At 37.0% G+C, this 14,238-nt stretch overlaps 1 protein-coding gene across 1 annotated transcript in view; it reads left to right on the top strand.

The window, feature by feature from the left end:
* The window catches only part of LOC107717141 (zinc finger CCCH domain-containing protein 3-like), a 69,744-nt gene that overhangs the window by 39,769 nt on the left and 15,737 nt on the right, over positions 1-14,238 (top strand). Inside the window, exons 5-8 of the mRNA XM_016523806.1 lie at positions 11,901-12,046; positions 13,358-13,430; positions 13,537-13,695; positions 13,784-13,853. Of these exons, the coding sequence (XP_016379292.1) occupies positions 11,901-12,046; positions 13,358-13,430; positions 13,537-13,695; positions 13,784-13,853 (448 nt within the window). The remainder of the gene's footprint in view (positions 1-11,900; positions 12,047-13,357; positions 13,431-13,536; positions 13,696-13,783; positions 13,854-14,238) is intronic.

Below are 14,238 nucleotides of genomic sequence, written 5' to 3'. Positions count from 1 at the left end.
TTCAAGCGCATCATTCTGCACACCGGATGCGCACATTGTAAGCGCTTCGTGTTTAAAAACTGCAAAGCACAAAGGGAAGAAAAATTGATGCGTAGTGTATTATATCTGTGCAACAGTTATTGAGCCTTTCTTTTAACTGTGTCCGATTTACTAAAACTACTGGTGTATGTAGTCATCACATGGCAGTTGAGAACATTTTGGGCGACAGACATGTAACAGCTGCTCTTGAAATAGATGATTAACAGGTCTACAGGTCAGATATATATATATATATATATATATATAATTTAATAACTAATAATTTATGCATTTAGCAGACGCTTTCATCCAAAGCGACTTACGGTGCATTTAGGTTATACATTTTTTACCAGTATGTGTGTTCCCTGGGAATTGAACCCACAACCTTTTGCGCTGCTAACGCAATGCTCTACCACTGAGCCACAGGAACACATATATATCTCTGTGTGTGTATGGATGGATGGATAGATGGGTATATATGCTTATTTACTTTAATAATTATCATGAAAGCAGACTTTTATGCCCTCTATTCAATTAATTTCCAAAAGTAGTCTACATTTGAACATTTGTACTTTTGGACATTCATTTTTCACTCTGCAGGACTATTTGCAGTTCATTTTATTTCATTAATTTTCAAATGTTTGTGTATTCTCTCTCTAAAAGGTGATTAAAATAGTGATAACACACTGATCAGAAATTCTGGACCAATTACAGCACTTACACTTTTAACACACATCCAGATTTTACACTAAAATCTAAACTATTATTTGTCACCAACTAAAATGTTTAATATTATGCAACATAGACATAGTAATCTAAAATGTTAGTGATTTTTGCAACTTTGTGTGCAGGTCAGTGATACTTCATTCATGTAATTTAGATTTGCTAGGGCAGTGCTCTTTGGTTTTTAATGGATAAGCGAGTGTGTGTTTGTGGGGCTTCATTTGTGTAATGCAGATTTTGTGTGACGCGTGCTTGGCTTCAGACTGCCTTTGAGCTGTGGTGACTTACCGCCATTCATTTAGCTGCCTGCAATAAATATTGATTCATCAAGGGATTTTCAATTTGAACCTCTGTGATGCACTGTGAAATATTACAAGCGAGAGGGAAATGAGAAAGAGAGAGAGAGAAATAGCGTGGGGGTAGAGAAGATAAGGGAAGATTTTTAATGATCCATCTCGCTTTCATTCATTCATTTGTTGGTGATGCTTATTTTTAGAGTATTTTAGAGTATGGACATCTGCCACATTCTTATTATATTTACACATTTGGCAGACATTACATTTACGCTTTTATCTGAAGCGACTTGTGGTGCATTCAAGATGTGCTTTTTACCAGTACATGCAATTCCTGGGAATCGAACATGTGATATTGTCACTGTACCAGTTGAGAGCTAAAGAATGGCCGCACAACATGCTTTAAAAAAACACCAAGAGTCTCTCTGTATTAGTTAGTTAGCAAACACACACAGATGGCCGATCACAGTCCACCACCCAAGAGCACAAGCAGGAGAAGCGTGGAGCCCCTCTTCGTCTCACACATGAGCAGACAGGCTCTTTAGCCCCTCACCCTTCCGTGCAGTGACCCGGCGTCCGGCACAGCGAGCTGGAGAACGGTGGGAGTGTGTAGTCAGCAGTGCGGCTGTGTCTGGTGATTGAGTGTTCGAGGGGACTGGGTGGGGGAGGAAAGACCCTCGTAAATCCCTGGCAGCCACCAGAAAATTACCTGTGCCCTTCAGCAGAAATATACAGAAATTGAAATTTAAGTCATCAAACACTAAATTCTAAATTAAATATAGATGAATACTTAAAGCTATAAAAGTTATTTTTTCCTCTCTTTTTTTTTTTTTCTTTTCTTTTCCTTTGATTAATAGACATCACAGCGCCTTTGTGCGTGCAATTGAAGAGCACAGTACCGTTTCCGCACTCGTTTGACTCGCGCCTGGCGCTGAAGTGAAGTGGAGCGTGCGTCTGAAAAGTCTCCCATTCTCAGTCGTTCTGCGACTGAATAAATGCACTACTTGTCAAGGGCAGCAGTTGTGAATGGGGTGGCCAACCCTAGCCCTGCCCCTGCGTTAATTGCGTTAAATATTTTTAACGCGTTAAACTGAAAAAAATTAATCGCCTGCGTTAACATGCTAATTTTGACACCACTCATTTAAATTAATAAAATGATTCTGATATTGATATTTCTTCTAATAATAAATATTAATTGTGTTATTATATTAATATTTTTGATATTATTAATGAATCTTATAATATTATCAACATCAGTATAATTAATTTATACTATATTATTTAAATTAATTGTAAAATAAATGTACATTAAAATACCTAATAAAAACTTGGTTAATTATGCTGAATTAATTTATTGTTGTTTTTGAAAGAAATCTTCACCCAGGCTGCATTCATTTGAGAAAAAAAGAAAAAGGGGAACAAATTGAATATTATTACTATTCAAAATAACAGTTTTACATTTTTTTAATATAATTTATTCCTTTGATTTTCAGCATTACTCCAGTGTTACTTGAATATTATTAATTCATATTATAGTATTTAAACTAATGATTAAAATGTACATTAAAATTAAATGACTGTGATAATTATATCTCTTGATATTGTAATTACAAATATTAATTATTTTATTAGTATTAATATTGTTTGTATTAATAATGATTCATATAATATTAGCTAAATCAACATTAATTCATATTATATTATTGAAATTAATAAATGTACATTCAAATACTTAATACTTGATTAATTAAACTTAATTAATTGGTTGCTATTAATTTGTTGCTATTATTTGTTTATACAGCAATATATCGGTTTTTAAATGTGAGCAATGAGACTTTTAATCAAACAGTCGTAATCATAATGTTGATTAGTTTTCCAATTAATTCTGTGACCCTAACATTCATACATTTATTGTGGTATAATACCTGCTTTTTCCTACTGTATAATACCACTGTTCATGTCTGAGAAAGAAAAAAAAAACAATATTAATCTTCACCATTTATTAATCTTTTATTTATATATCTCTAGTCGACTCACTCTCACATGTGCGGTCATGCACTCTCTCCGTGTGGGTGGAGTGGCCCGCGTGGCCCTCATCAGGTTTAGTGCTCTGGTATTGATCAGCACAGGATATGCTGCAGCACTGCTCCCCTCTCCTCTTCTCTTCTTCACCATCTCTCCATTCATCTCATCCACCCATTCTGGGAGAGAAGGGAGGGGAGCACGAGGGAGAACAGGAGGAATAAGAGAGGTGAATTGAGAGTGCTAAAGGACAAGGTAGAGCAATAGAGCGTAAAACCCCGTTCACACCAAGAATTATAACTATAAAGATAACGATATTAGCGTCCACACCAGCGAATTATATCGTCTAATATGTTTATTCTAAGTGCACATGCGTCTGCCGCTTGCTACGAGAATACTTTTTGTGTGCAAAAGAAAAAAAAATAACGACTTTATTCAACAATTCGTCTCCTCTGCAACACCTTGGTGCTATTTTGGAGTGACGCAGCTGACACAGAACAGCATATGCTGTTTACGTCCAGCGGATATTCTCCAAAATGGCACCAGGGTGACGCGGAGGAGACAAATTGTTGAATAAAGTCGTTTTTTTTTTCTTTTGCACACAAAAAGTATTCTCGTAGCTTCGTATATTTGCCGATGAACCACTGATGTCACATGGATTATTTTACAGATCTCCTTGCTACGTTTCTGGACTTGGGAACATTTTGAAACGACATGAGGGTGAGTAATTAATGACATCATTTTCATTTTTGGGTGAACTAACCCTTTAAGAGTTCAGGTATTAACACCCAGAAATGTTTGACTGGTAATACAGTGTTGAGATGATAACATGCATATATACAGTGGGTATAGAAAAGAATCACCTCCTTTAAAATAGTCACATTTTGTTGCTTTGCAGCCTGGATTGAAGACAGACACAGTTTTTGTTTTATCAAGCTGTATTTACTCAGTGCAACTTATAACATCCAAGTGAAAGAAATTACACCAACATGTCAAAAAAAATAAAAAACTGAATTACTGAGTTGGAAAAAGTATCACCCCCTTGTGTCAGTATTTTGTTGAATCACCTTTTGCTTTAATTACAGCCTTTAGTCTGTTGGGATATGTCTCTACTAACTTTGCACATCTAGACTTTGCAATATTTGCCCACTCTTTGCAGAACTGCTCAAGTTCAGTTATATTTGATGGGGACCGTTTGTGGACTGCAGTCTTCAAGTCATTCCACAGATTTTCAATGGAGTTTAAGTCTGGGCTCTGACTAGGCCATGCAAGGACACTCACCTTTTTCTCTTTTGCTGTGTTTTGGGTCATTGTCATGTTGGAAGGTAAACCTTCTTCCCATTGACAACTTTCTGGCAGAGGGCAGCAGATTTTCCTCAAGAATTTGACGGTATTTTGCCCCATCCATTTTTCCTTCTATCCTGACAAGTGCTCCAGTCCCTGCTGCAGAGAAACACCCTCATAACAGTATATTACCACCTCCATGCTTTACTGGAGGAATGCTGTTATTTTTATGGTGAGCTGTATTGGATTTCCGCCAGATATATCGTTTGGTGTTTTGGCCAAATAATTCAATTTTAGTCTCATCTGCCTCCAAATCTTCTAGTCGCCTCTCTGTCCAGTTTCCTCCTGGCTCTTTCATCCAGTTTGGAGGGACGTCCTGATCCAGGCTTTACTGGAGGAATGCTGTTATTTTTATGGTGAGCTGTATTGGATTTCCGCCAGATGTATCCAAGTCTGTGTTGTACCAAATACCTTCCACTTCTTAATAATAGATTTCTAGGCATTGATAAAGCCTTTGAATTTTTTTTGTATCCATCTCCTGACTTTATCCCGGAGATCTTTTGACAGTGCCTTGCCACCCATAGTTGATTGTTTATTTGTTGCACTACCAAGGACTGAACTGCTCCATGAAAGCTCTTTTCATGCTGAGCTAATCAAAATGACCACAGCTGATCACAGTTGAAAGTCAAATAGCTTTGTGTGCCATTGAGAAGGTGATTAGCTAAACCTTTTTAGGAGGGGGGTGCTCCTTTTTCCAACTCAGTGATGTTTTTTTTTCTTTGTCTGACATGTTGGTGTTATATCTTTCACTTGGATGTTATAAGTTGCACTGAGTAAATACAGCTGGATAAAACAATCTTCATTTCAGGCTGCAAAGCAACAAAATGTGATTATTTTAAGGGGGGGGGGGCTAATTATTTTCTATACTGTATATATAAATTATATATAATTATACACTACCATTCAAAAGTTTGGGGTTGGTTTTCTTTGTGTCTGTGTGTGTATTTGAACTAAATATCTCATGCTCACCAAGGCTGCATTTATTTGATAAAAACAATACAATAAAAACATATATATTGTGAAATATTAAAATTTAAAGTAACAGTTTTCTATTTTAATAAATTGTAAAATTATTTATTCCTGTGATGGCAAAGTTGAATTTTCAGCAGCCATTACTCCAGTCTTCAATGTTAGTTCTTAGGATCACTTTCCAGAATAATTATTAATAAATCATTGTAATATGCTAATTTGGTACTCAAGAAACATTTATTGTTTATTAATTATTACTATCAGTGTTGCAATTGATTGTGCTGATTAATATTTTTATGAAAACCGTGATACACTTTTTTCAGGATTCTTTAATGAATAGAAAGTTCAAAAGAACCACATTTGTTTAAAATAAAAAATAAGGGAGGGAAAAAGCTTTTTTTTGTGTGTGTGTGTGTGTGTGTGTGTGTGTGTGTGTGTCTTTTTTTTTCTTCAATTTAATGCAGAATTTTTTAACAGAAGTAATCATTTCTTTTAAAAAAATCTTACTGACCACAGACTTTTGACCACAGAGACAACAACATCTGTACCGCTATGCTAAGTTTAAGCTAGTGTAGTACAAAAGCGAGAGCAGAGGGTTTTTGTTTGTTCATTTGTTGCTTTCAGACAGTTTTCAAAGTGTGCATTACCTGCAGACTGCACTCAAGATCCAAACAGATTTGCCTCACATTAACTGTACATTTCATGTATTTCAAGATGCAATCAAATGTGTTACTACTGTGTGTCACTGTTACTAAGCAAGAGCATTTATTGTCATAGGCCAATCTGAAACATGCCACGTGTCTGGTATAATAAGCAAAAATACCTGCCATTGCAAAAAATAGCCACATTTGGCTGGTGGCAAGTGTTAATTTCCCACCCTGATGACAACTGTCTAATTGACCTCATGTCATCTGTCTCTCAGTCCTCTCCCCTTTCATTTTTCATCTTTCCCCACTTGTCTGTCCTTGAGCAGTTGATTTTTTTCAAACATTTGAGATGTTTTCCCTCTCAAGTCTTTAATACGGTTATCACTTAAGTATCCTTCATTATCTACTTTGCTACAAGCAAAAACTCATTTACACAAGGCAAATTGGTTAAGTGAAACCAGCTAGCTCATTTCAAGGGTAACTCTTTTTGTCTATTCTTAAGGATGAGCTTACTAATGCTTCCTCTGCAGCCAAATAGACAAGACAAGCACTATTGTGAATGCCCGTGCGGCCTGTGAATTCCTCCCCGTCACCAAAACAAAAGTCACATCGTTAATCACCCTGCCGGAGTGCTGATTCGCTCTCTCCTTCATCTGCGCTCATCCTGCAGTCAAAACACAACAAGACATGCATGCATGCACATGCTCATGTGAGAATGCAGAATAGTTTGTATGATCGAAAGTGACTGGTGACTGTTGCTAACTTTTCTGAGTAGAATGTTGTTGTTGTTTTTTTTTTTACAATTAAGAGGTGTTAACTCTTACTAATTTTTGGCCAGGATATGCATTCTTCCCCAACCATCACATGCACCAGCACTGATGTGTTTTTTTCTTGACACAGGTGTAAGTCTCCCGCACTCATCCTTGCTGATGGTTGCTTACCGTGCCCCCTAAATATGCCACATACTAGCAAAAAAGAGATTTGTGTCTAGTGGGAGTGATAAAAATCATGATGCCTCAGAGATGTTTGCTGTAAAAGTGTTTATTTAGACAGAATGAATTAAAGGGACAAAAACACAGATTCGCTCCGGCCCCTCGAGGTATGGGTCATCATCAGCATATTCAGCTTTGCTTTTCATGCATCCTTGATGTAAGCACAATATTTAAAAAAACAAACAAAAAAATAAATAAGAATTTTTTTTTTTTCAAAATCTTAAATTCAATGCACTTTGATACATTCTGATTTTTAGGTTCTCAGCCATTGTCTTAAAAATTGTCCTATAAAAATTGTTCCCTTCATTTCAGACATGAAATTATTCAAGGCAAATACAGATTTGTTCAGCAAATGGCTTTTTTACCAATTTTTAGGGCAATTTGTACATCTGTATATATATATATACAGTGGGTATAGAAAAGACACATTTTGTTGCTTTGCAGCCTGAAATGAAGACGGACACAGTTTTTCATCCAAGTGAAAGGTATAACACCAACATGTCAGAAAATAAAAAAATAAAAAAACAGAATCACTGAGTTGGAAAAAGGATCAGCCCCCTAAAAATCTCAATCAGGTGTAGCTAATCACCTTCTCAATGACACACAGCTATTTGACTTTCAACTGTGATCAGCTTGATTCGCTCAGCATGTAAAGAGCTTTCCTGGAGCATTGCAGTCCTTGGTAGTGCAACTGAAGCAAACAATCAACTACGGTTGGCTAGGCACTGTCAAAAGATTGGCTTGTATGGGAGGGTTGCAAGAAAAAAAGCCACTCCTCAAGAAAGGCCGCATGCAGTCACGACTGAGATTTGCCAAAACGCACCTTGAAGATTTGGAGGCAGATGAGACTAAAATTGAATTATTTGGCCTAAACGCCAAACGATATGTCTGGCGGAAATCCAGTTCAGCTCACCATCCAAATAACAGCATTCTCCAGTAAAGCACAGAGGTGGTAATATACTGTTATGAGGTTGTTTCTCTGCAGCAGGGACTGGAGCACTGGTCAGGATAGAAGGAAAAATGGATGAGGCAAAATACCGTCAAATTATTGAGGAAAATCTGCTGCCATTTGCCAGAAAGTTGTCAATGGGAAGAAGGTTTACCTTCCAACAAGACAATGACCCAAAGCACACAGCAAAACTGACCACACAGTGGTTAAATGAGACTGTAATTAAAGCAAAAGGTGGTTCAACAAAATACTGACACAAGGGGGTGGTCCTTTTTCCAACTCAGTGATTCTTTATTTTATTTTATTTTATTTTTTCTGACATGTCGATGTTATAACCTTCACTTGGATGTTATAAGTTGCACTGAGTAAATACAGCTGGATGAAACAAAAACTGTCTTCATTTCAGGCTGCAAAGCAACAAAATGTGATTATTTTAAAGGGGGTGATTCTTTATTTTTTTTGTTTTTTTTTTGTTTTTACAGTGCACCTGTCCTCAAAGTTTCATCCGAATGATTTCAGTAAAAACTTCTCCTCTCTCATATCCCCCAGCAGACCCTCGGAAAGAGCACAAAGACCTTTTTATATCATAGCCTCAGGGTCAGAGCCCCTAAATGCTAAATCACATCCTACTCTAACAGTGCAATTACAGCCCATCGTGTGTCCCATAAAAATAATTCCCTACTGCCATTCAAGTGATACATGGGACGACGTGATATGTCCCTCCAGACCCCATGTATTAGCACTGCTGCTTCCCTCTGCCTCTGATATTGGATCAGCTCTTTCACCTTCCAGCCTGAGTTACTGCGGCAACAGGAAACACAAACATAACTGATACCAGAACAGCAACTAAAAGCATGTATATTGTGGTGACCTGTGATTTAAAGAGTGCCGGTTGGCTGAAGATAAGGTATCGCCGTTTAAGGGTCAAGGACGACTGGCTGAGAGCTCTAAGGATGATGGAGCTCTCCTCTTTGCTTCCTGTCTTACTTTTATTTCCATCTTTTCCAGAGTTAAAACGAGAGACCCATGAGGTCACAATGCATCTTGTGTTTACATCTTTCCCCTCACTTCCTCGTAGACAAAGCCCAGTGGAGGAACGTTTGCATGCTATTACATGTACTTTGCTTCCGAGTTTAGGCTTCATATATTTTATCCATTTGTCACATGGGCTCAGTATGACTGGGGTTAACTGCCTCACATGTTCCATGTCCATGTCGTGGCTACATTAGGCTCCATTATGGCTCTTGGGTGCCCTGCCTGAGCTCCAATGAGGGCAGCAACTGTTCTCCCATTACGCCTCATTATGGCTCCCATGGCTGCCGTCACTGAGCCATTGTGGACCTTTGTGGGTTATGATGCATGTATGACATATGCTCTTACAGCTAAAAGGACGTAGATGAATTACAGGTTGTTCGACACTTTGGTCTTCTATGTGAATTTGTTAAAGTCACAGTAAAACTGAAAAATCGACAGATCTTTTATTTTATTCTGTGACATACATCCGAGTGAAATGGATAATTATTAGTTTACCCCAAAAAATGAAAAGTCTGTCATCAAGTATGATAAACGGAAGCTTAGCTGTATTACTGTACAAAGATTTGGTGGAATGGGTTGTCAGTTTAGTGCAGAAATCACAGGATTCATTAAACATATCTTCATCTGTGTTTCAAAGATGAATGAAAGGCTTATGGGTTTTAGAGAAACACAAGGATTAATAATTGATGACAGAACTTTTATATTTAGGTGAATTATCCCTTTAAAATATGAAACTTTGAAAATATGAAAGCTCATTGAGAAGAGGTTTGCTATTATTATTCTAATTTCTAAAATGGACAAAGAAAAAAACAGGCAAAAATCCCATAGACATATATACATTGAAGGACGTTCCCAAGCCATATTGCAGCATTACAAGATAACACAATCCTCACTTCTGTGGAAGTGCAAAACAGAAGTGAAAGTAGAGGTTGTTGTAACCAAAAATAAAGGAAGATTTATATATTTGTTTGTTTATGCATGCACATTTAGGAATTTATTTAAAAGTATTAGAGAATTTTATTTCTAAAATGTATTTAAAGGTGCCATAGAATGCATTGATACAATATTTAAAATTGTTCTCTGATATCTACATAGAAGGTATGTGGCTTAGGTAAGGGCAAAAAATCTCCAGAAACGGTTTTACATGTCCATTTACAACCCTAGGATTTGTCTCTAGAATTAAATGGTCTGTTATTACCTTATTTGGAAGGGTCATGAATAATAATGTTGAGCTCTGCTCTGATTGGCTGTTTCACAGTGCGGCTCATTTCAGTAGCTCACACAGCAGGAAGGAAACACAGGGAAAATATATATTTCAATACTTTCTCTCGCAGTTATATCGTTGGGTAATGATACTGTATATAAAATGCCTTTTAATTTTAATTTTTTTATTTTAATACCTTTAAATGTATACCTTATTTCTATTAAGAGTACTATTACATGGTGGTTCATGGGGTCTTTTGGTTATCAATGTGTGTTTGTATAGAAGCTAGTGATACTTTCTGTGTGTGTAGGAGTGCTCAGGCTCAATGTTGATGCTGTGCTATATGTGTGGGCTGGGGTTGGACATATTGGCCCGAGGCAATAGATTGTGTAGTTGAAGCTCTTGTATTGGGTGTAGATTGATGTTGGAGGTGATTTGCTGTTGGGCTTTCGAAACGTTTTGCACTAAAGTTCATGTCTCCTAATACAGAGTAGCTACTCTCACACTCTCATACACTCCTTCACACACAACTTCCCCCACAATCAGTCTTAAATATATACTTTGAAAGGTGGGATAGACTATATGGTATTGGGTCTATAATACTTAGTATGATAATAAGCATGTAGCATTGACGGAAGTGTTCTCCATGTGTAGCAGTGAATATGCCTTATTGAATTATTACACAAGAAAACACACCTTCAGTTATTTTTAGAAGTAATTATCATTAATAGGTTTGAAGCATTTAAATGTATTTCTGTTCATTTTGCACAATAAATAAGACTGTGAGAGATGTGTCCTTTGCACACGTGTGTGTGTGTGTGTGTGTGTGTGTGTGTGTGTGCTTAAGAGGGAGAGGAAGCATCAAGGAGTATGTTTGGGGGGGCAGTCTCTCTGCTCTGGCCTCATGCCCTGGCAATTATCTCAATGATTTCCTCCTCTTTTCAATTCTCTCCATTTCCACACACCCGTCCCCTCCATTAAAGGAGCAATTTACCAGAGTGCTGTGACACAGGAGCCAGGAGAAAGAGAGAGAGAGATAGAGAGAGCGTGAGAGTGTGGGTATGTTTGGGAAGGCGAGGATGAGATTGAAAAGGGGTGTTGAAGAAGGGACAGTAAGAGGAAAAAAGAATGGCTGCCTTGCCGCCCTCATTCAGAAATGTGATGTGACATGATAGATTTAAACAAAGATTCTTAAAGAAGGCAGATCTTAAGAAGTCACATTTTCCTTGATGTTTTGGAATAAAGTTTATTTGAAAAGTTATAGTTATTTTATACACTACCTTTCAGAAGTTGTTTTTTTTTTTTTATCCAGCAAGTATGCATTAAATTGATCAAAACTGACAGTAGAGATATTTATATTTTGTAATTTTGATATTTATACTTGGGGGTGGGGGGAGTAAATGGCTGCTGAAAATTCAGCTTTACCATTACAGGAATAACTTATATTGTATATTATATTTAAACAGAGTGTAGATATCAAAAATTTTTATAATATTTCATGCAATAAGCCTTTGAATGGTAGCGTATGTAATAAGTGTACCGGAGGGGAACATTTATATTTATATATATATATATATATATATGATATAACTCTTGTAGTAAGCAAAAATGAATTGATTGATTAAAATGTGGATTATAATTGGTGTTTAAATGTTACTATAATTTGTCTGTCTATTTGCGATTTTTTTTAATTTTTTTATTCAGAATCCTTCTGCAGAATCGACAAAGGACAGCTTCAGAAAGGCAGTGGAGCGGGCGAAGCATGAGATGGATAGGCGGAGCGCTATACAGAGTCTCGGCCAATAAGCTCTCTCGCACTCAAACCACCTGCACACTTAACAGTAGACCAGGTAGCCATTTTGCAGAGATCGTTGCCTGTTTGAATATACATTGCCTGACCAGTTTGCAAATATTCTAAGCACTAAAATGAGATTTGAAATGTGTGTTACCCACTCTTTTTGTTTACATGAATATGTGCCCCGGAGTTATTACAATTGTGGTTTTGTAGGCTTTCAAGGGTCAGTATATATCGGTTGTCTATAAGTACACATTCCAGATTATCAACCCATCCAGCAGGAGAATGGAAGGGGGCTACAGGTCGCCTTCTGAAATAATAAAGCTCTCATCTGTCACTGGCCACAGGTTGAGAGAGAGACACAGAGAGAACGAGAGAGATGGTGAATGGCCTAGATTAAACCCTAAAGCCCTAGTCAGAAGTGGAATTAAAGATCAGCTCCTGCTCTGTGACGGAGTTCCACACACATTTAATCTATTTATGATCTCCCCAACAAACTGTAGTCTCACCACACACGAGTCTGGTACAGTTAATATACAGACTCAATCTCTCATTCACATTTTCACATGAACTTCACAATTGCATCCCACATAACAGCGAGCCATTTCTCACATGCACTTGGATCCTAAATTCCTTGTGCTCTGCCCTCATTGCTGTATCACTCAGTGCTGCATAAAGTACAGTGTTTATATCTACTTATTTCTCAGATTGCCATTTGGCTGTAGTTGACAGTCCCTGACGTATAAATAAACAGCATGGTATCTTGTCTTATTTGTACTTGCTGGCCTCCGTCACTACCAATGAATGTGATGGCCTTTAATTACATGCTATTAGTCTGGCTTGTTATAAATACATTTGCTTGTGCACAAGCTTGGATGAGGAACATAGAAGAGGAACAAACAAGCACTGACCTACAGCTCACTTCAAGCTATAATATCTACGTTACATTCACAAAGATATAATACATTGCTTTATTTTGGCTTTATATTGTCAATCCAAACCAAACACAAAACCAAAGAATTTCTTTCTTCCATGAAAAACAAAAAGTGATGTTTAGTGGAATGTTAATGCTACTTTTTCATTCATACATTGAAAGCATTAAGTGACCAGGGACTGTCAAGTACCAAAAATGCCATAAAAACACTATAAAATTATTACAGAACCATCATAAAAAAAGTCCATCAGACTTAGAAAAATATGAGTTTTGTGTGGCAAACAGATTACAGAGTTTATGTTGTTATGCACAGCTAAACCTCCTTTTGTGTTTCATGGAACAAAGTCACACCTCCATAAAATGGTGTGTGATACTTGATGTTTTGATGTGTAATGGGTCATCTATAATTTTCTTTTTCTTTCCATACTACAGGAGAGTGGTACAATCCATATGTTTCTTCGACTGGTAATCAGGGAAGAACATCAGCCACACGTTACGTAGCCAGGTTAGTATCGTAATAGATGGTTAATTTCACAGCGTAACAATATAAAACATATGACCGTCAATTTGTTTACTGGGTTTGTGATTTAATTTTTTTCTATGCGTATCAGTCGTGCTGTGCAGAAGAGTTTAGCTATAATACGACAGGCCCGACAGAAGAAACAGAGGGCCAAGCAGTACTGCATGTACTATAACCGATTCGGCAAGTGTAACCATGGCGACGCTTGCCCCTACATCCATGACCCTGACAAAGTGGCCGTCTGCACCAGGTACTGAGTATCTGTGCACACTCTCACATTATACAATATGTCTAACGCTTTGTAAGCCAGCTTCAAATTAAACTTGCTTTGTTGCCAGGTTTCTCCGAGGCACATGCAAGCAGACAGATGAGACTTGTCCTTTCTCGCATAAAGTAGCCAAAGAGAAGGTACGTTTTTAGGATAACTTTTAAAGGATCTTCCATCAAAAGCATAAAATGATTTGATTTAACTGTTTGTACAAAATGTGCTAAAAAAAAATAATGTACAATGCAAAATAAAAGTGTCAAAGTCAACAATCTAGTGCATGTTTAGAAAATAGAAATGCTTCTTCAAAGTTTTGATTGAGTTTTGTTTGAGTTGGTATCATTTTTTATAATTGTTTTCTTCATATTTAAACCAGATTTATCTGAGATAAGCAGATCTTAAACTAAGTGACCCAATTTCAGTCATAACTCAAACATAAAATGTGCAGCTACTGTATTTTATCTTTGTAGGGCAGTATTGACAGTTGGATTTATGCATAAAGACATAAGAATCTTGACATAAGTCATG

Source organism: Sinocyclocheilus rhinocerous, unplaced genomic scaffold (assembly GCF_001515625.1).
Source record: "Sinocyclocheilus rhinocerous isolate Xijiao unplaced genomic scaffold, SAMN03320098_v1.1 scaffold690, whole genome shotgun sequence".
NCBI classification, from domain to species: domain Eukaryota; kingdom Metazoa; phylum Chordata; class Actinopteri; order Cypriniformes; family Cyprinidae; genus Sinocyclocheilus; species Sinocyclocheilus rhinocerous.
The sequence above is the reverse complement of the archived record's forward strand: the minus strand, read 5'-3'. Positions and strand labels throughout refer to the sequence as shown.